Below are 22,572 nucleotides of genomic sequence, written 5' to 3' on the forward strand. Positions count from 1 at the left end.
CGACCAATACCTCCTCCAACCCTGCAGTCTCCCAGCCCTTCCGGCTAACTCCCAGTTACATCCTGGGCATGATGTGCTGTGGTATGGAATACCTCTTTGGTCAGTTTGGGTCAGGTGTCCTGTCTCTGCTTCCTCCCAGCTTCCCCTCCTCCCTGGCAGAGCATGAGGCTCACAAAGTCCTTGGCCAAACCAAAATATCATTGTTATCAGCTCTGTTCCCAGGCCAAAAGTCAGAACACTGCACTGCACCAGCTACCAAGAAAGAGAAAAATGACTGCTACTGCTGAACCCAGGACAGTGGCCATCCAGCCAGCTCTTTATCCCCTGAGTGGTCCATCCATCAAATTGATGTCTCTCCAATTTAGAGACAAGGATGTTGTGTGGGACAGTGTCGAATGCTTTGCACAAGTCCAGGTAGATGACATCAACTGCTCTACCCCTGTCCATCAGTTCTGCAGCCCCATCACAGAAGGCCACCAAATTGGTCAGGCAGGATTTCCCCTTAGTGAAGCCATGCTGGCTGTCACCAAGCACCTTGTTGTTTTTCATGTGCCTTAGCATGCCTTCCAGGAGAATCTGCTCCAAGATTTTGCCAGGCACAAAGGTGAGACTGACTGCTCTGTAGTTCCCCGGGTCATCCATTTTCCCCTTCTTGAAAATGGGGGTTATATTTCCCTTTTTCCAGTCATGGGGAACTTCACCTGACTGCCATGATTTCTCAAATATGATGGCCAGTGTCTTCTCAACTTCATTCGCCAGCTCCTTCAGGACCCTCGGATGGATCTCATCAGGTCCCATGGACTTGTGCACGTTCAGATTTTTAAGATGGTCTCGAACCATTTCCTCTCCTACAGTGGGCGCAAGGTCTTCATTCTCACAGTCCCTGCATCTGCCTTCCAAGACTTGGGTGGTTTGGTCAGAGCCTTTGGCAGTGAAGACCGTGGCAAAGAAGTCATTCAGAACCTCAGCCTCTTTAGCGTCCTGAAAATTCCAGAAGCAATGACTTTGTATGTGGAAGATGGATGTATATAATGCTGGGTACCATGGAAAATGCCCCTAAGAAACAGGTATGAATACAGGAAATCATACACAGGGTATAACAGTATGCTACAACAGCTAGTGGGGGGATATAATGAATGCAAATGGTAAGTTCAACATTGTGTTTTTGTCTTCAGGACTCTTAGTACCAATAACAGTGAGTGGATGCCTGAGAACGACTGAAAACTCCCCTGGCAAACAGGGTAATTCCCCCAACACAGTGCATTTTAAGTAAGTCCTCACAACAGCCAGCCTCTTGGTGTGTTGTGAATACCAGAAATAGGAACACACATAGGTGCATTGTCCTATCCTACACCTCTTCAGGCTGCAGGTAAGGCATAGTGGCTCCCTCCCTCTCCTACCAGCTCACTCTGCCTTGCATAATAAGAGGTATGGGCTGTTCTCACAGTTCTCACCTCCACCTCCATGTGACTGAACTTGAAGTGGGAGTATTGAAATAGTACTTTCTCAAATATTTGCTTATCCTGGGTCATTGTGTTGATAATTTGAAGACATATTTAAACACATGGATAGTTAAATAACCACTTAGTTTAAGAAACCTGGTTGTAAACAAGAATCAAGAATTCCCCTGTTAATTCTCACATGTAAAAGACACTAGAATTTTCTAGGCTCTTAAGAATATTCTAACATCTGAAAGTAATCAGGTATTCAGGATATGCCTGAATGTCCCTAAATATGACAAACATTGTCAGATCTTTCACATTATCAACCACGCTGTCATACACGTCACTAGAATCTGCTGTGTTTTTTGCTGGTGGTTTGATTAGTCCTTTGCTCACAACATAATACTGCCCAGTGAGGACCAGAACCAAGTACATGTATTTTCTGCCATGCGCATCCAGTCTGGAATAAGTATCCTGAGCAGAATAACATGCATCAACAGCAAAGTAGGTCCCATTCCAAATGGTTGCAGCTGTTTGGAAAGACAATATTGGCAAATATAGTTGGTGTTCTTATTCCCGTTAGAATCTCTAAAGTTCCCCCACCCCTTCCTTTTTTTCTTTTTTTTTAATTTTTTTTTTAATTTCTGCAAAAATTATAAATTTGGTTGAACAGCAAATTCTAGTAATAATCCTTTGCATCAGAAGCAAATGCAAATCCAAATCCACTTAGATTTTGGCTAAGTATCAACACCCAGGTTTTGACTGGTAGTGGATGAGAAAATGAACATGAGCCGGCTTCAGTGTGCACTCGCAGCCCAGAAATCCAACCTTATCCTGGGCTGCATCAAAAGGAGCGTGACCAGCAGGTCGAAGGAGGTGATCCTGCCCCTCTGCTCTGCTCTTGTGAGACCTCACCTGGAATATTGTGTGCAGTTCTGGTGTCCTCAACATAAAAAGGACATGGAACTGTTGGAACAAGTCCAGAGGAGGGCCACGAGGATGATCAGGGGACTGGAGAACCTCCTGTATGAAGACAGGCTGAGGAACTTGGGGCTGTTCAGCCTGGAGAAGAGAAGGCTGCATGGAGACCTCATAGCAGCCTTCCAGTATCTGAAGGGGGGCACCTATAGGGATGCTGGAGAGGGACTCTTCATTAGGGACCATAGTGACAGGACAAGGGGTAACAGGTTAAAACTTAAACAGGGGAAGTTTAGATTGGATATAAGGAGGAAGTTTTTTGCTGTTAGGGTGGTGAGGCACTGGAATGGGTTGCCAAGGAAGTTGTGAATGCTCCATCATGCAATGCAGTGTTAAAGGCCAGGCTGCAGAGAGCCTTGGGCAACATGGCTTAGTGTGAGGTGACCCTGCCCACGGCAGGGGGGTTGGAACTAGATGATCTTAAGGTCCTTCCCAACCCTAACTATTCTATCATTCTATGATTCTGTGACTGTCCTTTCCTACCAGAGAAGGGTTCCACTTCTTTGGATCTGGTCCTTCCTCTTTGAATGCTACCAAATAATAAATCTGACTGTGCTAGAAAAATTGGACAAAACAACCTTTGAACTAATGCAGAAAGTCTTTCTGCTAAATACTTAATAATTGTCCGTAACAACTATTAAAGGGGGATTTCTTTGTAAATTACTTCACAGATTTCTAGGGATTTCATGTGCAGGGGAGTGGGATCTTCTGATTGCTTGTGCTGAGCTTATCTTTGGAAGCAATAGGAGAATTACCTGCACCTCTACTTTGCTAACTAGGAGAGGAGATACCAGGAGCTTGTGGCTTATATCTCAGCTGAGGATGTTGAACAGCAGTCCTTGCTCCTTTCTCTAAGCAGATCATACAACACATTTCCCAAAGGCTGCTCAGCCTTGATTTCAGAGTAGGTGAACTTCTGATGGTGGCATTAATCAACAAGGGATTTACCAAACATGTTAATTCCTATGTCTGTACAGAGTATGTTCTGGTGTTTATTATTTTGTTCTCCAGCCTTATTCTCCTTACATGTTGTGCTGACAGCACTGTAACATTGACATTCCCTAGTCATACATGTTTATGAAACTAACTGCTTTGGATAACGACTCGCCATTCTTTCCAGCACACCCACAATCAAATCCATTGTAGTTCATTGTGTTCAATGAGGATGCAGCTGTCCCATGAAATAGCAACTTCTCATTATTTTTATTTTTGTTCTTTGCACAGACAGACATCTTTTTTACTTGGTATGTCTGCCAGAGCAAGGGATTTTGTATTCTTTCAATCTGCAAAGTTACAAAATAGAACTATATTTATACTGGTAGAGAGCAATATTTATCATGGCAGGAAAGCATTAAAACAAACCCAGACTTCAAGAATTACAGTAATTTTCAATATGCCTTGTTAGCATGTGGTTTGGGTTGGGGAACTGAATACCCGACCCTGCTGTAAAATAATAAACCGAAGCAGCTTATCAGTTTTTCAAGCTTGGTAATTTTTGGCATACACTTGTTTTCTGTAGTATACCAGGTACACAGGCAATCATGGTAGCGATGCGTTATCATTTTTAGAAATATGCTATTGCACCACTGCCAGAGTCAATGATATAAGATGCCTTCTGTATATCCTTATCACCTTTACCTATGATTTTCTCACTAAATGATAGACTGCAATGATAGCATTACATTGAATTAAGGTTTCTTTTCTACATGTCAGTTTGGAAGTCAGAATTACTTCCTTTGCTGTGTAGTTTAGCAACCTATAAGAATTATAGGTTCAACATAAGGATTATGTAAAAATAAGTTGGTGGAAAAATACATGTTGCTGGCTCCTTATGCCAACAATGTGAATGTAGTTCAGGAGGAAACTGTCTATGTCAAAGTACAATGATAAAGGCGTTATTGTAACAGCTTTCCGTTTTCAATGGAAAATTACTTCAATGTCATTACCTGAGTTTTTTCTATTGTATTATTTTGTTCTATTTGTGTCTTAATGACCAAGCTCATTGAACCTCATGATGGAAGAAAATTTTTCAAACACATATCCTTACTCTTAAGTTTATCATATTTTCTCCTATTTATCACTCCTTCTGATTCTGAATAATTTCATCTTCCCCCTGGTAATTAAACCTCTGTGCACTGTGCTGCAGACTTTTCAACAAGCAGGATCAGATCTTGATACTTTGGATAAAATCAGGTCTAGCTGAAAGGCTCTGGAACTGACAGGGAAGTAGTAAACTAGTAAAAAGATTTGTGGCCAGTCTACAATGATTTTGTATTTTCGTTTGTATTCTATTATTCATATTGGCTTATGCTTCCATTTCAATACAGAATTTCCTAATTGGAAATACTACATTAACTACTGAGTACAACATTAGATGAACACAGAATCAGCCTGAAGACTGATGGTCAAGGATTTTCACTATTAGAAGACAGAAATGGCAAGGCAGCTCTTGGGAAATTAGATTTTATTTATATCCACCCTGTACAGTGCTGGAGAGGATGTCATATGAAAGGTGTATTAGGTTTCAGACACCTTATAAACAAGTATTTAGAAAGTATATTAACATTTTCAGCCTAAGAATTCACTTTTTTCCCTCCCCATAGTATTTCACCTTCTCTATGACACAGCTGCCACAGCCCTTCTTAAATCTGGACTGAACTTTCAGATATTCCTCACAAAATGGCTCAAGATTCACCACTTTGACCTGTTTGTTTTCCATGTCTTCCCAGTGTGAAGGGAGTGTTATTGGCTGCTTATCTGCAAAACAGACATTGCATTATTATCACAGATATCTAGCTCAGTTTTGTAGGCACATCTTACAAACCAATTGCATGTACAGGGCTGAGAGGACAATACCTTACACAATGCTTTATCCCAAGAATACTCTCCGTCTTCAATAGATCCCTGGCTCTGTAATGCACTGCTAAGACTTTACATTTTCTGTAGTCTAATTACCCCCATGCCAATATCTAACTAAAACAACTTTGAAAACACAAAGGAATTTCATGTATTCTCCACACTCCACTTCCTTTGTGAGACTTAAGCATAGAATCTATGTTCAGCATGCCATTTCTACAGATAATATTTAAAATAGGTGTTCTGACTGCAGTCATATCTGCCATTAATTATGAAAGTACAACTGCTGGCTATGGCATGCATGGGGGAAAGAAAAAAAATCAAAAAAGAAAGAGAAAACAGCTATGACTGGATTATTTCTTTGTGAAACCCCAGTTTGCATTTATCAGAATTATCATTCAATGATCACTATTAAAGGAAAGTTACAAAGCTATAATTTACCTTCATTCTTTGACACACGTTGAATGTTTGTGGTTATTCCTTGGTCATCATTAGCCTGTAGAGTATTCATATCAACCTTGTAGCTCTTCCCATTAATTTTGACTGCAAGATGTGGCTTTTTAGCTATTATGGCATCCTCCAGCTGCATATTTGTAATTTTATCAAAAGCAACAAAGCTGTCATTGCTTTCTGGATACCTCCATTCTACCAGGTTATAAATATGTTCTGCCTTGGATCGTTCTTCTTCAGTGTCCTTAAGGTTTTGGATTATTTTTTGAACTTCTATAGAAACCCAACAAACGTCCTTGGTAATACCAGAAATTTTAATGCAAGGGGGGAAAAGTTTATTTTCAAACTGAATAGTAACATGCTTTCTACTCTGGAGATCCTTCAAAGTGTCAATTTGCCTCTGATCAAAATGTTCAATTAGCTCATCTGAAATAATGTTTTCAAAATGATCTTTTAAAATTAAATCCTTTAACCAAGACTCAGTTTTATCCACATTTGTTTGGCTTTCTCCACAGATTTGGAATGTGGCTAAATCAACTTTCTTCTCCAAATCCACAGTCTTTTTCTTCCCACTTGGTTGTTTTTTAACCTGGAAAAATGCTGTGAAGAAATACACGTTAATTATTACTTTTAAGTAAAAGATCTTTAGTTCCACGTGCCCATGCACACAGAAAATCCACCCACTTACACTTAAGCAGAGACATAAATGAATTTATTGTAGATGAATTTGAATCTTCTCTTTTCTTCATGCTTCTGTAAAAGTCTTTGAGCATATTTGTTTGGAAGACGACTATTTTAATTTTTTGCAAATGCTGTACTGATCTTTTGCTTGCAAATTCCACTATAGCATCCAACATGTCATCAGCTACCTTTGCTGGACTCTGTCCTGCTTGACCTAAACAAAAATAAAAAGCATGTCTCAGTGAACAGTACTTAAATCAAGACAGCATCCAGAAAACAGAGACCATGTCCCCAGCTCATACAGACTGGTGTCCCTCTCTCCCCTCACTCCATTATGCTTTCTGTCCAAAGCCCCACGCTTAACCACAGCTTTACACCTAAGACTGGAGCTCAAGGAGCTGACACCCTACACAGAGCCAGGAACCCCTTCTGGGATTTGCCTTCATTTACTTTGAAACTCCAACAAGAACTTCAGCCTGAACATCCCCGATATTTTTAATTCCATGCACCACTAACTCTATCCCCATCTTTAAACTGGGTACCAAAGTAAAACCAAATAAAAACTAGCAGAGGCACAAGTATGCATTGTATTTCAACATACAAACAGGAACACCAAGCTCAAAATAATTGCTTTCATTCCCCTACAACAAACCTGAAGTGCAACCTACAGCTTATCCTGAAATGTTGGGGGGAGCCCTGCCAATTTCAGGCAATGCATCCCTTGGACAGCCATCGTGACACCAGCATGCAGATGGCGTTGGCAGTCCAAGGGACCTGGACTAACCCACACACTGATGCACACACCAGCTCCTACCCTACCCAGGCATGCTGAGCAAGGACCAGCTCATAATTTCTATTTCCCAAGTCAATGGGAGCCTTGGTCTGAGAAGGATACCTTGCTCTCTGCAAGTCCCAATCCCCAGGCTAACCAGAAGCTTAAACCAAATAAGCTAGCCTGCCTCCAAGCCCTCCACTGGAGCAGGTAGGCTGAAACAAGATCTATAAAGGTAAAAAACACAGGTATTCTGTACCCAGCCCACAATTTCCATAGTCAGCCAGTTTTGTTCTCAGGACAATTCCATCTTTCTTCACCTACAAACCCCAACCCCAGCCCTTATATGTGGCTGAAAGCCCAAAGCAAGGTCTATGGGAAGTTTCAAGGAAGTTGCAGGGTTGCCAGCTGAGATACACAGTCTGTTTTGGGGCAGAATGTCTTTTACAGAACAATACCTTTTCTTTAGGGGTTTTTGCTCCACTGATGTTGACTATAATATTTATACTTTTTTTTTTTTTTTTACAAAAAGCATCTTTGAAGTGTGCAGGGGGTATTTGAACTGACTAGAATGAACTTTCACAAATTACAGCTTACAGAGTTTCTTGTACAAGTTTACTGTTATCCATATCAGTGGTACTAATTCTGCCCTAGTTTCTGAACTACTCCCATCACAGCCTTCATTGCTTTCCTAAGAAATTGCAAGCCTTTTCCAATTGCTGGGAAGGCGACAGATTTGTACATCCTTAGCTCGCACTCATTAAGCACTTTGGAAACCTGACTGTTCATGTTCCTGTTGTGAATCAAGTGGATGATTTTACTGCATAGCAGTTTTCCACCTTTGAAACTGCCCAGCTGGAAAAGAGAAGATAGAGAAGGAGACATAATATTTTTGAAGTGGCTGTCTCTCCTGATAGGACAGCTGGTTATATTGATGATAGAAGCAGAAACAGTAGAAAGAGATCCACTGTGAGCTTTATTATTCTGATTTCAGTTGATTCCAGTTTTCTCTGTTAATATTTTGATTGCAGAACTTCTTTGAGAAAGTAATACCAGTAGTTGTGTTTTCTAATTTCCCAAAATCTCTGCTGCAAGGTATTTGCCTGTTAAGCACAACTTAAGAATTTATGTTTAATTTAAATAAAGCTCACTTTTATTAGAAAACATGCCAATAGAATGTGCACAATTCATTTATGTGAGAAATCCTTTCTTTTATGTCACTTACTCTGTGAAAGCCCAAACCCTTATTCTGCAGAATAGCTGAACAGTTAAAATACCACCATTAAGATATCTAAGAACTGTGGTATGGAATCTTTCAAAAGATGCTTGTGTTTTTCAGAGCACTCATGTTTGATTGCAAACACCTCAGAAGGGAGTCACACCGTGAGGATGAATGGACCGATGAACCATACCACTGGTCACAAAGGTAACAACTGATTGTGTGGTGCTCTGCATGTGCTGAGGTCAGGCTGATAAACAGTGAGAGCCTGCACAGCCAAAGGCTGGGAGAAATATCCAGGACACTCCATCTTGAAAGTTAACTCCTGGATTCAGAGCAGGAACATTTTCTTTGTGCAACCAGAATGCGTTCCTTTCTGCACCCATAGAAGCCAACCACAGTGAGTTGGGATGTTACTGCTCTGCTGGTCTGGCAGAATGCAGACCATAGAAGAACTCATGATCAGGGCGATAAGCAAGGTTACACTATTTCAATTAGAAAGAATTATGTATTTGTGAATTCATACAGCTCAGATTTGCTATTAGCTTTTAAAGGCCAGTCCTGCACTTGCTTACACCAAAATACAGCCTTCCACTACTCTGTTCAGTTTCAAAACTTGCGCTCTCCTGTAGCTGACAACAGACTTTTAAAGATTTCTGAAAGTGAAAGCTATTTACATACCATACTGAGCACATTCTGCTTCTACCTGGGAACCAGCAGCAGCCATTATTGCTTTGAAGACCCCTTAAATTATATGAGAAAAGCATACACATTCATTAAGTCAACATAGCCATTTCTACTCAAAACTCCACCCAACTTCTGTACTCTACAAATATCCCGAATTCTCACATGGTATAAGATCCCACAAAGTGCAAAACCTTGCCCGTTCTCCTAATTCTGCTCCTTGACACACAACACAGCTGCAAAGAGAACACTGATTTCATTATTGATTAGAAATCATTAAAAACAACTCCTATTTCATTGTTTCACCATCCAGTAGAAGGCCCTCACCAAACTCACCGATTGCTTTAAATTATACCACCTGATGTCTTCCATGCTTGCAATTCACAATGTCACCAAAGAATCTCTGCTTCTTACAGGTCACTCAACCAGGACTTTGGCTCACAGTGACAGGAACAGTTTGTCAGGATTATATTTGATGTGAAAATTTCCTTTTATTTAAGCATTTTTGTTTTTATACAAGAAAACTCTGGTCAAATGACTTCTGTCTGAATAGTCTGGAAACTAAATGGAATATTCAGGTCACATACAGAACCCATTTAATATCTGTCTCCTAACTAATTGCAAGTCTCTCTCATCTGAAAAATACTTCATGGAAGTTTCACATATGGACAATTCTTCCCCCTACGCCCTTCTAAAAAGTAGCCCAAAATTATCACTAAAGATCTACATGTTTATATATGTGATGTGGCATCAAATGTTGGATTTGATATGCTCACAATAACCTCTGTATCCTCCTCGGTAATATCTCCACTAGTTACTTGGAGTGTAATGGAACCAATCTGCATTTCATGAACTGCCAGTGCATCAGTTGAAACAGGCCTAATAATACCTACAAAGGAAATAAAAATACTTTAACACACTTATCCTCTAGTTGGGGTATTATTCTCTTCCATCGATAGAAACATCAACTTTTAATTTTAAGGAATGTGCTCTAGATCACTTTAATGGACATAGAGAGTCTCTGCCTTTCTCTTTACTCCATTTCTAAAAGCAGGAAGGCACAGTGTTATTCCCATTTAAATACTGTGAAAGTGAAACTATTTCTATTCTTGTAAATTCACACAGAATAAATTTGGAAAGGGACTCTTGGGGTTATCTGATCTGACTAGCTCTGTAACCAAGTTTCCCCGAATTAACTCTTACAAGAAATGCAGTATGCAGCTGAAGTATTTGCAGTAATGGAGATCACATCACACCAATTTTGTAAGCTATTTCATCTCTACCCTTACAGACATAACATTGTTCTTTACTTCTAGTCTAAATTTGTCTAGTTAATATTTTACCTGCACATTCTTAACTTAATCTCACTGATACTCAAAGCAACTGAGAAGAAAGAGCTATATATTCTTATGAATAAGGCTCTGTCACTGATGCAATTCACTCATATGTTTTTGCTATTGTGTCACACTACCGCCAATTAATAAATGGAATGAAAATTCTCCATTCTGTATATCTCTACATAGGAGATGGGCAGAAATACATGTTACTTATGGCTTGTTTGGGAAATCGATACCAAGTTCTTATACCCTTTGAGTAGAACAAAGTAATGGTTCTCCTACCAGGACATCCTCTTCCATGTGATAAGACAGGCCTCACTAACATGAGCATGCCCTCAACAAAAGAAATTACGATTTTTACAAATGGAGTTTAAGAATGCCAGTCCACTAGGAGGAAAAAAAAATGCTCTGTGTCTTAATGCCATTTTATCTGTTTCCTGATATGTATAGTCTCTTTACAGTATTTGCATTCTCCCGTGTCCCACCTCCTACTTGCTAGCCATTACACAACTTACTTGACCATGATGCTGCAGCATTGCAACTTTCACCTACTCTACATTGTAGTTCCATGTTAAAAGCCTGAGGAAAAATAAAAAAAGAAAGGTACCAAACATAGGAATATTCAGTATGTAACTCTGAAATACTGTACTTAAGAGTCATGTAGGTCTTGCTGAGCCATCTGACATGCTTTACAGTCATGTTTAGGTATCATTAATAACAGTGGAAGACTCAGTGTGAATACTGTGATAATAGATACCATCTTTGCGTTGCCAGACCTCCTCTGTCAAAAGATGAGTGAGCATCTACAGGTGTTTACAGTGCCAGCAGCAAGGCCAATTTTGCCTGCAGCTTATGCTTGCTGAGAGTTTCTATTCCAGAGATACTGGAGAGACAGCCCATTGTTACTGACCAACTGCTAAATTATTCCCCTTAGAAAGCAATATAATTAAAATATTGTAAGGCATAACTAGAACAGTATGTGACATAAATGGCTTTCTCCTGAGAACTACCTGAATATTATCCACATTGTTCGGATTCAAGACAAAACGAACTTCCTGGAGAGTCCTCCAAGTGTGACTACTACTGAACTTGAATACCGCATCAAACATTAATTTAGAAACAATGCTTTTAGGAAATCTGAATCCTCCAGTCCCAATAGCTGGGAAAGTGATTGATTTCAGTCCAAGTTCTTCAGTTTTCTTCAAGCACCCTCTCTGTGAGGAAATTTTTCCTAGTATCCAATCTAAACCTTCCCTGGCACATCTTGAGGCCTTTAACTCTTGTCCTATCACTTGTTACTTGGACAAAGAGACTGAACTCCACCTCACTGCAACCTCCTTTCAGGCAGTTGTAGAGAGCAGTAAGGTTTCCCCTGAGCCTTCTCCAGACTAAACCACCCCAGTTCCCTCAGCCATTCCTCATAAGAATTGTGCTCCAGACCCTTCATCTAATTTGTTTCTCTTCTCCAGACCTGCTGCAGCACCTCAATGTCTCTTTCGTAGTGAAGGGCCCAGAACTGAACACAGTATTTGAGGTGCAGCCTCACCAGTGCTGAGTGCAGGGGGATTGTGACTTCCCTGCTCCTTCACATCAAGTTAGAGGGGAAGCAGAAAATTAAACACCTACCATGGCTTCCTGAACATTTTTCTCCTCAACTTGGATGCAGAGACCTTCATTTGTTGTAACCATCTGCAGATGATCTCTAGCCATCTGAAGATCCCCTTTTCCCTTCTCCTCTTGGCTTTCTCTCAACTTAAGGTTTCCCAAGCTTGAAGTCTGCAGTATCGGGGAGGATAATTCAGCTGCAAACACTTTTTAAACTGCCTCACTCAGAGCCTGAACAGTTCCTTCTGCATCATCCACAAGATGAATCTCCTTCAAGCTGATGTCCCCCTTGGATTCTTTCAAGGTCTCCTTGATGGAGGCTGCAATTGAATACGTACACAGTTCCAGTAGGAAGCCAAAAATCCCTCCACTTATAGCGGGCAGAGCTATAGAATGATGATGAAATGTTTCAGCCAGTTGTAGACTTCTCTTCACTGTCTGTCTTAACAAGCACACACACTGTTCTGCTTCATCCTTCCTCCACCTGGGCCCAACAGCATGAATTATGTTCTTGCAGGGGAGTTTCCCTCCACCCGTGATAACCGCACACCCAGGCTGCAAGCTCCCGCTCTTCTTCACCAGCTCATCACACTCCTGCTGTATCTCTGGACCAGCTGCATTTAACAGCGCCCAAGCAACACCACCGTTGTGTTTTAGGTCTTCATTAGATGCATTTACCACAACATCAACGGGATGAGTGCACAAGTCATCTTCATAAACTGCTACTACAACTCCACCTGGCAGCATTTTCTTAAAGCAGAGCTTGCTTTCCTGTGTATCACCAACTTTTTCACCCACCTTTTCTTGTTGGTGCTGTTCTTCTTCTTCCAGACTAATCAAACAGCCAAATTTCTGCTTTGCCTCAAACACATGACTCTTTCCTCTCAATGAAGAGCTCTTTGGCTCCTGGCTTATCAATTTGCACAGTTTTCAAGTAAAGGGATGAGAGGATTTTTTCAAATGTGGTGACTGCATTTTGTACTTCTGCTCTTGGTCCACTCACAGAAATACACGGTGTCTTGGTGTCAAAACGTATTGTCATGCCTTTCTTCTTCAATTTAAGATAAACATTGGATTTTTCCTGCTCTACAAACTGCACTACCACCACTGACTTAGCCGGGATTACTTTTTCCATATGTTTGTTTCTGTCTATAAAATCAGTCAGTTTCTGATAAACTTCTGCTACATCCTTAGAAAATCCAGCAATAATCACTTGATTCTCTTTTCCATGTTTATCAATGACTATGGTTTCCTGGGAAGAACACAAGGAGGCAAGAAGACTCTTCCACTCACTTCTTTCTCTGCACTGTCCACTGCTGCTCTGTTGCCTGCAATCACCACCGTCTCCTCAGAAATCTCAGTTATGATCAAAGCAACATTTTTCACCAATCTGTTTTTCAAGTCTTTCCAACCTGCTGAATTTACTTTACATTTTATGGTGATGTAACATGCCATGATACATGAGAACTCAGTAGAAGCATCTTGCTTCCATGTCTTGATCAAGTTAATCATTGGCTTTTTCTGCTCTGAGAGGGATGATGATGGGCACAACATAATTTCTGGGTGTGCACAGTCTGTCTGGGGCCATTTTAGCTCACAATGGCAAATTGCCAGTTCCTGGTTTATGTCTTGCATCAGTTTGGTCTGTCTTTGTAAAACTGCCAGACATACGGATCTAGCGGCACCCCAATGGGGTCTGGCATCTTGACAGTTGGTCTTTCTTCTTCATAGAGAGCTGTTCCCAAGGAGTGGTAACATGGATGCACGGAAATTAGTGTCTGTTCCAGGAAATGCTGCTTTTCCAAGACCGCGTTTACATCTAAAAGTTAGCACACATACATGCAAACACACATCATTAACTTCAAATCAAGCAAATGATTCTGAATAGAATTACACTGAATAATGATTTCACTTCTTTTCATTTGAAAGAGCTACTCTTATGTCTTTCTGATTTCCAAACTACTCTGTAGGGGACAAGATAAGAGGCCTGGCTCCAGCCAGCTTGGTGAATATGCTTGTGCCTGTACTTACCTGTACAGTTACACCTTGCTGTCATTTGCTAAGGAAACCCCACCCCGCAGCAGGGCCATACCAACATACTGTTACGGAATGTTCCTTACTCTCAACTTACAATAAAATTCTTTGTGCCACAGAATGTTTGCTTTCCTTTTTTTTTTTTTGACATTCCGGTGGGCATGGACAAAGGAAATTAATTATAATGTTGGTGGGGATTTGAAACTACATGACAATGATCCAAGTTACCTATTAACTTGATGTGCAAAATATTCGTAAGCAAATTCTAAGAGTCAGAAGAAAAACAATTCCCTGGCAGATATATTTAATTAAAGGAATTTACTAAGCTGGGGTCTCCTAACCCAGAGATATTTACCCGAGGTTACACTGGCATAAAAATGGGATGGTGATTCAACAAAAGGCATAGTAACAAGATTGCTCTTCAGCTCTGCTCTTCCCTGATAATGAAGATATTTGACCTTCATTAGTTTCTGAAAGCTACCTGTGAAAACTGCAGTCACTGACAGATCCTGCTTCCTCTGCCTATAAGCACAATTAATGTTGTATTGCAGATAAAAGCCTGTGTAAAGGGGGAAAACACAACAGTGGGAACATCCCACGCACAAAACGAGTATTGAGCTGTCTTGGGTAACATACAAACCAGAGAGATTCTGAAAGCCTAGACATGCAGCAGTATTTGTAAATCCAGAGCACTCCCCAGGAACAGGACAGTGTACACTGGCTTTAGCGACAGCAAGACAAGTTTCTCCTAATGCCCAAATTCATGCTCATTTTCTGTCAGGTCCTCTCCCTGAGAGCAATTTGGTCAGGCTGAGGAGAGTGCCACCTTCGTGATCACAGAAAGTAATGATGGCCAAGTTCTCCTCGGGGAAGAACTGGACGTCTGACACGGTCCCCCACCATTCTGCGCACTCTCGAAGTAGACGGTGATGTAGTCTGTGGAAACGCTGGCTGGTATGTTTTCAGCCTTGATGCTGCGGGTCAGTTCAAGAAGCCTGGCAGTCATGTGGAATTCTTTAACCCTCTTGTTTTGTGAACATTTTTTGACAAGTTCTTCAGTATCTGTAAACAAGAACGGCACAAACTGACTGTGCTTTCCTGAGCCATTAGCAGCCCCAGCTACCACTTCTGGCAGAGAAATGAGCTGAATCTGCTTTTCCTTGTTTGCAGCAAAGCTGTCTTTGGTGCCAAGTCACTCTGTGGATTAGAACAGGGGAAATGCACACAGCCAGGTGACTCTCAGCTATTCACTACTACTATGCTTCTGTTCCCCTCTTATTCATCTCTTGTATCAACTAAGCGCTTCTCATTGTTCCACCATCTCCTCAGATGGAGACTTTATACACTTCAGTAATTTGCAGAAATCATCTCCACCCTCAGTGTGCTTCTAATTCTGCTCCACCTAACTCAAAACAAGAGACGCACAATGAAACATTCCCATCCAATTTCAATTAGTGAAGATACCTCAACTTTTTCACAGGCACTTTCATGGAGGTGTATATAAAGACTTACATCTTTCTTCAGAAACTACAGTCCAGGTACTTGTTTAAAACTGTCTGAATCTCTAACAGGAGAGGAATCAAGCTGTGTGTCCTGATTTAGGCTGGGAGAGAGTTAAGTTTTCTTCCCAGTAGCTGGTGCATTGCTGTGTTTCAGCTTTAGTCTGAGAACAACACTGATAACACATGGATGTTTTAGCTGTTCCTCAGTAGCATTTACCCTGGTCAAGGACTTTTCAGTCTCTCATGCTCTGCCAGTAAGGAAGGGCACAAGAAGCTGGGAGGGAGCAGAGAGAGGACACCTGACCCAAACCAGCGAAAGGGGTATTCCATACCACAGCACATCACATTCGGCATATAAACTGGGGGGAATTACCCAGAAGGGGTTGGGGGGAAATGAGGAGTGCGAGCGAGTGGCTGCATGGTGCTGAGTTACCAGCTGGGCTTAAAGCAGGACACTCTGAAAGCCATTGCTCACACATACACATGGAAATGAACAACAGTGCTCATCCTGGCTTACCGATGCTTTTTGTAAAAGTAGGTACAGCAACATATATTTCAGGTATCACTTCCATAGTGAAGTCATCATCTGCTGCCAGGCCACTGATGCTCTCCAACAGCAGACATAAGCATTTTGGACTGCATTCCTGTATGTTTTCAAAGACCACTGAAGGCGAGGTCTCCCTGGGCTTCTCTGCGATGTTTGTTGCAGAGCCAGCTTCCTCCTGGAGTTCACCACTTGCAACAAAGCTTTCTGCTTTCTGCAAGGCTTCCGCATCATCTTCAACTGAAAGAAATAAGCCACATGACATATCGCTACACATTTCCTGCAATAAGCAGATTTTGCTCACCCCTTCTCTCACAGTATTTGATTAGTTAGAGATCACCTAGCTAATCAAATACTGCAGGATACCCGGGACATTTTGGGATCCAAACCAGCCCAGATGCAATATTCTGCAGGCAGCTTCTTCAGTGGCACAAAAGTAGCCATGAGTTAAACAAGTCCAAGGTCACTGGTATGCCTCCAGGTCCAAGACGAATAAAATAACATAAAATCCATTGAGATAATTGCCCAAGGCAGCTCAGGCATTGCTAAGGTTAGTGAGAGGCCCTGCAGCCTCTGTGTCTGTTTCTTACCCGAGGTCTAACAAAGTCTGAACGTAGCTCGGGACATTCACAGGCACCACAAGCCAGCAGTAACTCTGCACAATTCAGTGCAAAGCCTCCTGATGACCACCATGCCCTGCCATCAGTGCAGCATTATGGACATGAAGAACCCAGGTGCACAAAAGGCTGGCAGGGACACAACAAAACTTTGCAGATAGACAATATAACAGGTGCCCTCCGAGCACTCCAGAAGTACAGCGGCTGCCAGAGAAAGGCAATTTGCCAGCCTTGCAGACATGTGAGGGTGGAGGCAGGAAAGAACCTCCAAATGGGTACATCCTCCTCTGCATGCCTGAGTAAATTAAAAGTGTCATGCGGTGACACAACTGTCCAACAGGCCACAGCAAGCAGCAGTCAGGATGGCGAGGGACCAAAGGGCACCTGAGGGGGCTCAAGATGGCTCAAGACTCACAAAGAAAAGCAGCTCCTCACCCCAATGAGCACAACCAGGAACATAAACCCCTCTCACTTTGGTAACCAGCACATCCCTGCAGCATGGTGGGGAGATGAGCATCGCATGGAGCCCTGGCGCTCACAACTCTCAATGTAAACCTGTAGGTCCACCATCTCCCACTGTGGCACAGAACACTGAACTGAGGGAAGAGAAGATCAGTGGAGCAGTTGCACCCCTGACCAGGGATGGGGGAGAACAAGGTCTCTCCTTGCTTTTGCTCAGAACACCCAAAAATCCCTAAATCCTGGGGTAGTGCCCAACAGGCCGCCCATGGGGGGCGGCCCCAAGGATGGAGACAGGGAAGGCTCGAGCAGGTGGCAGCACAAACAGGCTGGCTCTGCCTGCTCACCGAGTGTACAAACTTTCCCAAGGCACAACAACTGATTCCAAACCCGTAACTTTCACAGAACACAGCTGCCTTTGAAGGCCCACCAGCATAAGCCAGACAAGAGAAAAACGAAAGAAATAATCACAGAAGCAACAGCTCTGCAGATGCCAGTTACTCATTTCTAGATTGCCGACAGGAATCATTGACTGCACTATGCATAGTGAAGAAAGTACAAAACAGCCAAACCTGAAAACTAGGCTGACCCAACAAAGCGACCAAGAGCAGTACCTGGAGATTTTTCAGGGTCCTCTCTAGTATAACTAAAAACCAGTAGGTGTCAACTTTGAACACCTGAATTTGAGAGGAGGAAAACCACCCAAAACAGCACCAAACAAAACTTCACAGAGAAAGGAAAAGATGGGGCGGTAATTACTGAAGAACTTCCCGATTAACAGGTCTGTCTTGGGTCTGAATGCTTACTTTTACAGATGTGGGTATATTTGGGTGTGCAGTACTGCTTTCTAGATTGCTTTCTGAATCATAAGGCTCAGCATAGTACTGCTGAAAGTGGACCTAACTGGAGTCACTGAGGTTCAGGGGAGATGCACCTCTTGCCTTTAGACTCTTGCAGTTAGACTCTTTTAACTGCAGAGAGCAAAACGACATCAGGCCTGGGCTTCAGACCTTCAATCTATGTGTTTCTATGCAGATCTTAGAGCAGTTGTGCAGGATAAGGGAACTAAATCCATCTCTGGAGATGTCCCTCTGGTTAAAAAGGCTCTTTTAGAAGCTAAAATCAGGCTTGTGGTCTAGGCCTGGCAAAGTGAACTCCACCCTTGGTGATCCAGCCTACAGTGTCCCTGGCCAGACATCTTTCCCTGTATCACCTGAGCCAGGCTGCCAAACTCAGAAACTTTCAGCACAGCTCCCCACGGAATTGGAGCTGTGTGTGGAGAAAAGCACCAACATTTTTGTTTTACAAAGAACCAGCACAAGGGTGATAATAACATTTTACCTTTTGGTTGAAGGTTACTCGTGGTATACAGAGCCTAAAATAAAAAAAAAAAAGAAGACACCAGTGACTGATTTGACACTCATACCACTACTGCTAAGCTCTGGCAAGAATTCTAATTTTTATTCACCTTTGTGGGACTTACTTAATTTTTCTTCAAACACCTCCTCTTCAGCAGCTAGTGCTGTGTCAGGCTCTGTGACAATCAACTTCAGTTTTCCTTTTTCTCCCAAATACAGCTGATGAGACTGTCTCTCAAGAACACGTTGCTTCACTAAATAAAAGCAAAAAACCCCACTGATAATCTGAATGGAAACATGACTTGAAATTATGCATCAGCTTTCCATGATTACATTAGGACACACGTGCCGTCCCGCACACACAAAACTGAAGAGCTTTAACCTCACAACGCTAATAAAGAACACGCAAGGCTTCCCTTCCGAAGCAGTACAGGAGAGGGTGTCCCTTCTGCAAAAAGCCCACCAGAGATGCAAAGCTCAGCTGCACTACAGATCCCCGGTGGGCAGCCCTGCACAGGGGCTGCAGCACAAGCACCCTGCTAATGGCCCCCGCGCCTTGCACACCCTCGCCCTGCCAGTGTCAAAAGGGCTTTGGGCTGTCTGTCCTGAGCTTACCTGCTGGGTGAGTCAGCAACGGGGAAGCATGATAAGGCAAAGGGGGAAAAAAAGTGTATATATATGTTAATGCGCATGCATGTACACACATGTACATGCATACATTTAACGTAACCACAGCTAAATGCTTTCCACCTTGCTGCACGTTTTGATAAATACATGCATGTTATACGTAATTTTTAATATATACCTGCACTATAATACATATAAAGTTATACCCACATAAACTTCATTATTCCAAGTGCAATCTAGAGAACATTACTCTGTCTAATACATATATGCGTATATATATACACAGGGATATATTTATTACCTTGTAGCCTGGAGCTATTAAAAATGCAATCTAGAGGCTAGTACTAGCAAATTTAAGCAAGTACACGTAAGCAAATACGTATTATACATCCTACATTGCATATTACGGGATGTGTATGAGGCATTATATACTATAGATTTGTATATTACATACCAGCCAGTATATATCGCATCACATGCAATAATTAAGTCATTATATATATTTTTAGAAAGTTACGACTCGTGAGTCACAACGCAGCTCACACTCGCTCCGTACGCAGCCCCAGCCCCAGCCCCAGCCCGTTTCTCGGGGGAAGGCAGAGGCAGCCCCGGCCGTCCCGGCCCCCGCCGGCCCCCTCGCACCGGCCCCCGCCCCACCCTGGCTGCTCACCTTCGGGGTGCACGAAGCAGACGAGGAGGTGCCCGGTCACCGTCCCGGTCCCGGCCCGCAGCTCGCACTCGCCGCCACCCGAGCGCTTCTGGCTCTGGAAGTAGCGGAGCAGCTTCTTCCTCAGGGCGGGGGGCGGCTCGGCGGAGCCCCAGTCGCCGCGCACCAGCAGCGGGAAGCCGCCCGGCGGCTGCCCCGCCATGGCCGCCCGGCTCCGGTCTGTGCCCCGCTACCTTTCGGTTTCGCTTCCCGGCAAGGGCTGCCGGGCGCGGCCGCTTTAGCCAGGCGGCGGCTGCCGGCGGGTCCAGGGACGCCGCGGAGAGGGGCGAGGAGCGGGCACTGCGCCTGGACGGGGTTCCCGCCCCCCCCGTTTCTCCGCTGTCGTCTGCCGCGACACACTTGCCCCGGGCTGCCTCCCCGCAGCCGCCAGGCACAGCTTCGCACCTCCGCCCTTACATTCCTTTCCCCGATAGAAGCTCCTAACCCACCCAAAGCCGCCCCGGGCACCCCCTTCACGCTACTAAAATGTCCTCCCTCTGCCCGTGCTGGGAGCTGACAGCCAACAAGGTCATCCCTTTGCTCTGCCTCTCGCTTTGCTTTTCGGTCACGGTAAACTCATTTGGGGAAGCAGCATCCTCTACCCGTCACCTGCACAGAGCCCAGTGCTGCAGTTTCTTCTCTGCGCTTGATGCCCTAAACACCTGTAATGCACGTACCAGTGAAAAAACACCTTGGTGGTCATGCAGAGGCTGAGGACAGATGAGTTACTATCCTCTGCAGAGAAAGCCCTGACTGCTGCAGGTAACCCATCTGCTGCCATGCAGCACCCAGAGCCATCACCTCTGGCTCTTGTTACATCGATGAACCAGTGACTGCAGCTATTTGCCACAGGGATTGACTAAGTTTGTTCATTTTCAAAGCAAAACTTAAGACATTTGCCCCCACACCCAGATCAAGCACTAGGAATTCAACAGTCAGCAGTTTCCAGCAGTTAGAAAACTGACACAATCTAAGGCAATAAAGCCCAAAGCGAGTGGTTCCAGTGTCCTTGCATAGGGAGCACTGGGGTGGAGTGCGAATGAGTAGCCTGATGGTGGTGGCTCTGCCATGATACTTACGGGTTCACATTATTTCACACCACCTTCCCTGGAAAACATGCCCCTTGGCAATGTTTACTGCTCACCTGGACACACCAACTCATCATAAAACTTCAAAGTAATAGCAGCCTACCTACATAAAGCAAGTAGTAGAGGATTTTATCTTAATCATCCAACAAAAGAAGTCAAACCTGATTCGTTTGGAGGAGCCAAAGGTTTTTAGAACATGGAAGGGCTTCATCACTCTGCTTTTTCACTGGAAGATCTTACAACATCCAAGGCTGCAAGAGGTTTATTTTTTTACTCTGTCAACATGCTACAAAGATGATATTGTTTAAGCTCCCATGTTGGGGGCAGCATGGGACAACACAAATACCAGACTCTGAACTTTGGCTTGTTTAATGCTTACCCCTCTGAGACAACACACTGCTGTAAGCCTTAACTCCCCACCCCTCTGTGCTTTTCTTTGCTCTATTAATTTATCCTTAAGATCACAGGAAGGTGGCTGCAGCTGGTATAGGACAACAGAAACACCATCTCAAGATTTACCTTCCTGTCTCTCTCAGGCTAAATAGCTCAGGCAACACCTGTAACTTTCTGTAGAAACACTTTTTACCCTGCCAGAGAGGGTTATTGTATTAAAAACATGCAACTGGGTCTTTAAGCCATCAAGTTCATTGAAGGCCACTGTTTGAAAACCCATACTAAGTGTTCAGAGAGATCTAGACAAACACAAGCCATTAACTACAACTAGTTCAAATACCGAAAACCACTGTATCAGAATTTACAATGCAGACTGTCACAGAGTGCAAGAAGACATCAGAGACACAACACTGAAAGAAGATCCCTTCCACTCCCCCATCAGCACTCCCCACTGCCTAGTGCAACTCAGATGGCCATAAGGCTGAATGGAAAGCTAATATGGGATAAAGGATTGATATGTAACCTAACAGCCATTTTCAGTAGAATATTGAGCTCTCGTGTTAAATGTGTTAAATAGCTACACTGAGTGTAAACAAGCAGTGTTTCAGTGCATCAAAAATTGACAGAGGTTGCTTAAATGTAAATAATCTGTAAGAAATTAATTTGTTAAAACTACTTGTTCTTTTCACTGTATATTTTGTTATAAAAGTGTTTACATCCCACCAAAGATTGAAGGACCAGAAATGATGGCTGCAATCAAAATGCTTATGCAGTGAAAGTGATAAGGTATTCTGGATAAGCTTGAGCATCATGAAATATGATGAAAATGGATGGCTGCTTCACATCATCAGTTGAACTGTCAAACCGATCTGTAGAGTTACTAGCGGTTTTTGCTGCTGGAAGAATTGATCCTTTTATCCCCTGAGAATATTCTCCAACAAGGACTCGAGCCAAGTACATGTACTTCTTCCCATCCATATCTGGTGTGGAGTAGATGGCATTGGCAGAATAGCTGGCCTTAACAGCAAAGTATGTTCCCTTTCCAAACTGTGCAGCTGTAGACAGAAAAACAAATGTTTGTGAGCATTTCATTAGCAGCACTCATTCACCTGCCATCTTCAGAGTATATGAATCTCCTGACAGTTTTGCTTTTTATTGCCAATAGGGAGATATTAAAATGGGTTCAAACTTAAACAGGGGAAGTTTAGGTTAGATATAAG

The 22,572-nt window shown here is 43.0% G+C and overlaps 2 protein-coding genes across 5 annotated transcripts in view; both read right to left on the bottom strand.

Moving 5' to 3' along the window:
* Positions 1-974: 974 nt before the first annotated feature.
* LOC130610391 (protein mono-ADP-ribosyltransferase PARP14-like) lies at positions 975-20,070 on the bottom strand. Its single transcript, XM_057430224.1, is given in 22 exon segments — positions 975-1,972; positions 3,529-3,703; positions 5,032-5,177; positions 5,718-6,326; positions 6,415-6,621; positions 7,887-8,034; positions 8,405-8,439; positions 9,080-9,144; positions 9,824-9,971; positions 10,935-10,998; positions 11,430-11,626; positions 12,042-12,892; positions 12,894-13,309; positions 13,312-13,679; positions 13,682-13,843; positions 14,885-14,947; positions 14,950-15,120; positions 16,078-16,338; positions 18,522-18,555; positions 18,649-18,660; positions 18,662-18,792; positions 19,836-20,070. Coding segments are annotated over 22 exon segments (4,752 nt in total). The 5' UTR covers positions 20,035-20,070; the 3' UTR covers positions 975-1,682.
* A 1,940-nt stretch (positions 20,071-22,010) lies between these two features.
* LOC130610309 (protein mono-ADP-ribosyltransferase PARP14-like) overlaps positions 22,011-22,572 on the bottom strand; it is a 29,051-nt gene continuing 28,489 nt past the window's right edge. For all 4 annotated transcript variants that reach the window (XM_057430061.1, XM_057430060.1, XM_057430062.1 and 1 more), the window contains one exon: positions 22,011-22,407. In XM_057430061.1, coding sequence (XP_057286044.1) covers positions 22,118-22,407 — 290 coding nt within the window. In that variant the 3' untranslated portion in view covers positions 22,011-22,117. The remainder of the gene's footprint in view (positions 22,408-22,572) is intronic.

The sequence above is a fragment of the Pezoporus wallicus genome, unplaced genomic scaffold (assembly GCF_028554395.1).
Source record: "Pezoporus wallicus isolate ANWC-B61680 ecotype Strahan unplaced genomic scaffold, APGP_CSIRO_Pwel_v1 contig_5261, whole genome shotgun sequence".
Taxonomy (NCBI): Eukaryota; Metazoa; Chordata; class Aves; order Psittaciformes; family Psittacidae; genus Pezoporus; species Pezoporus wallicus.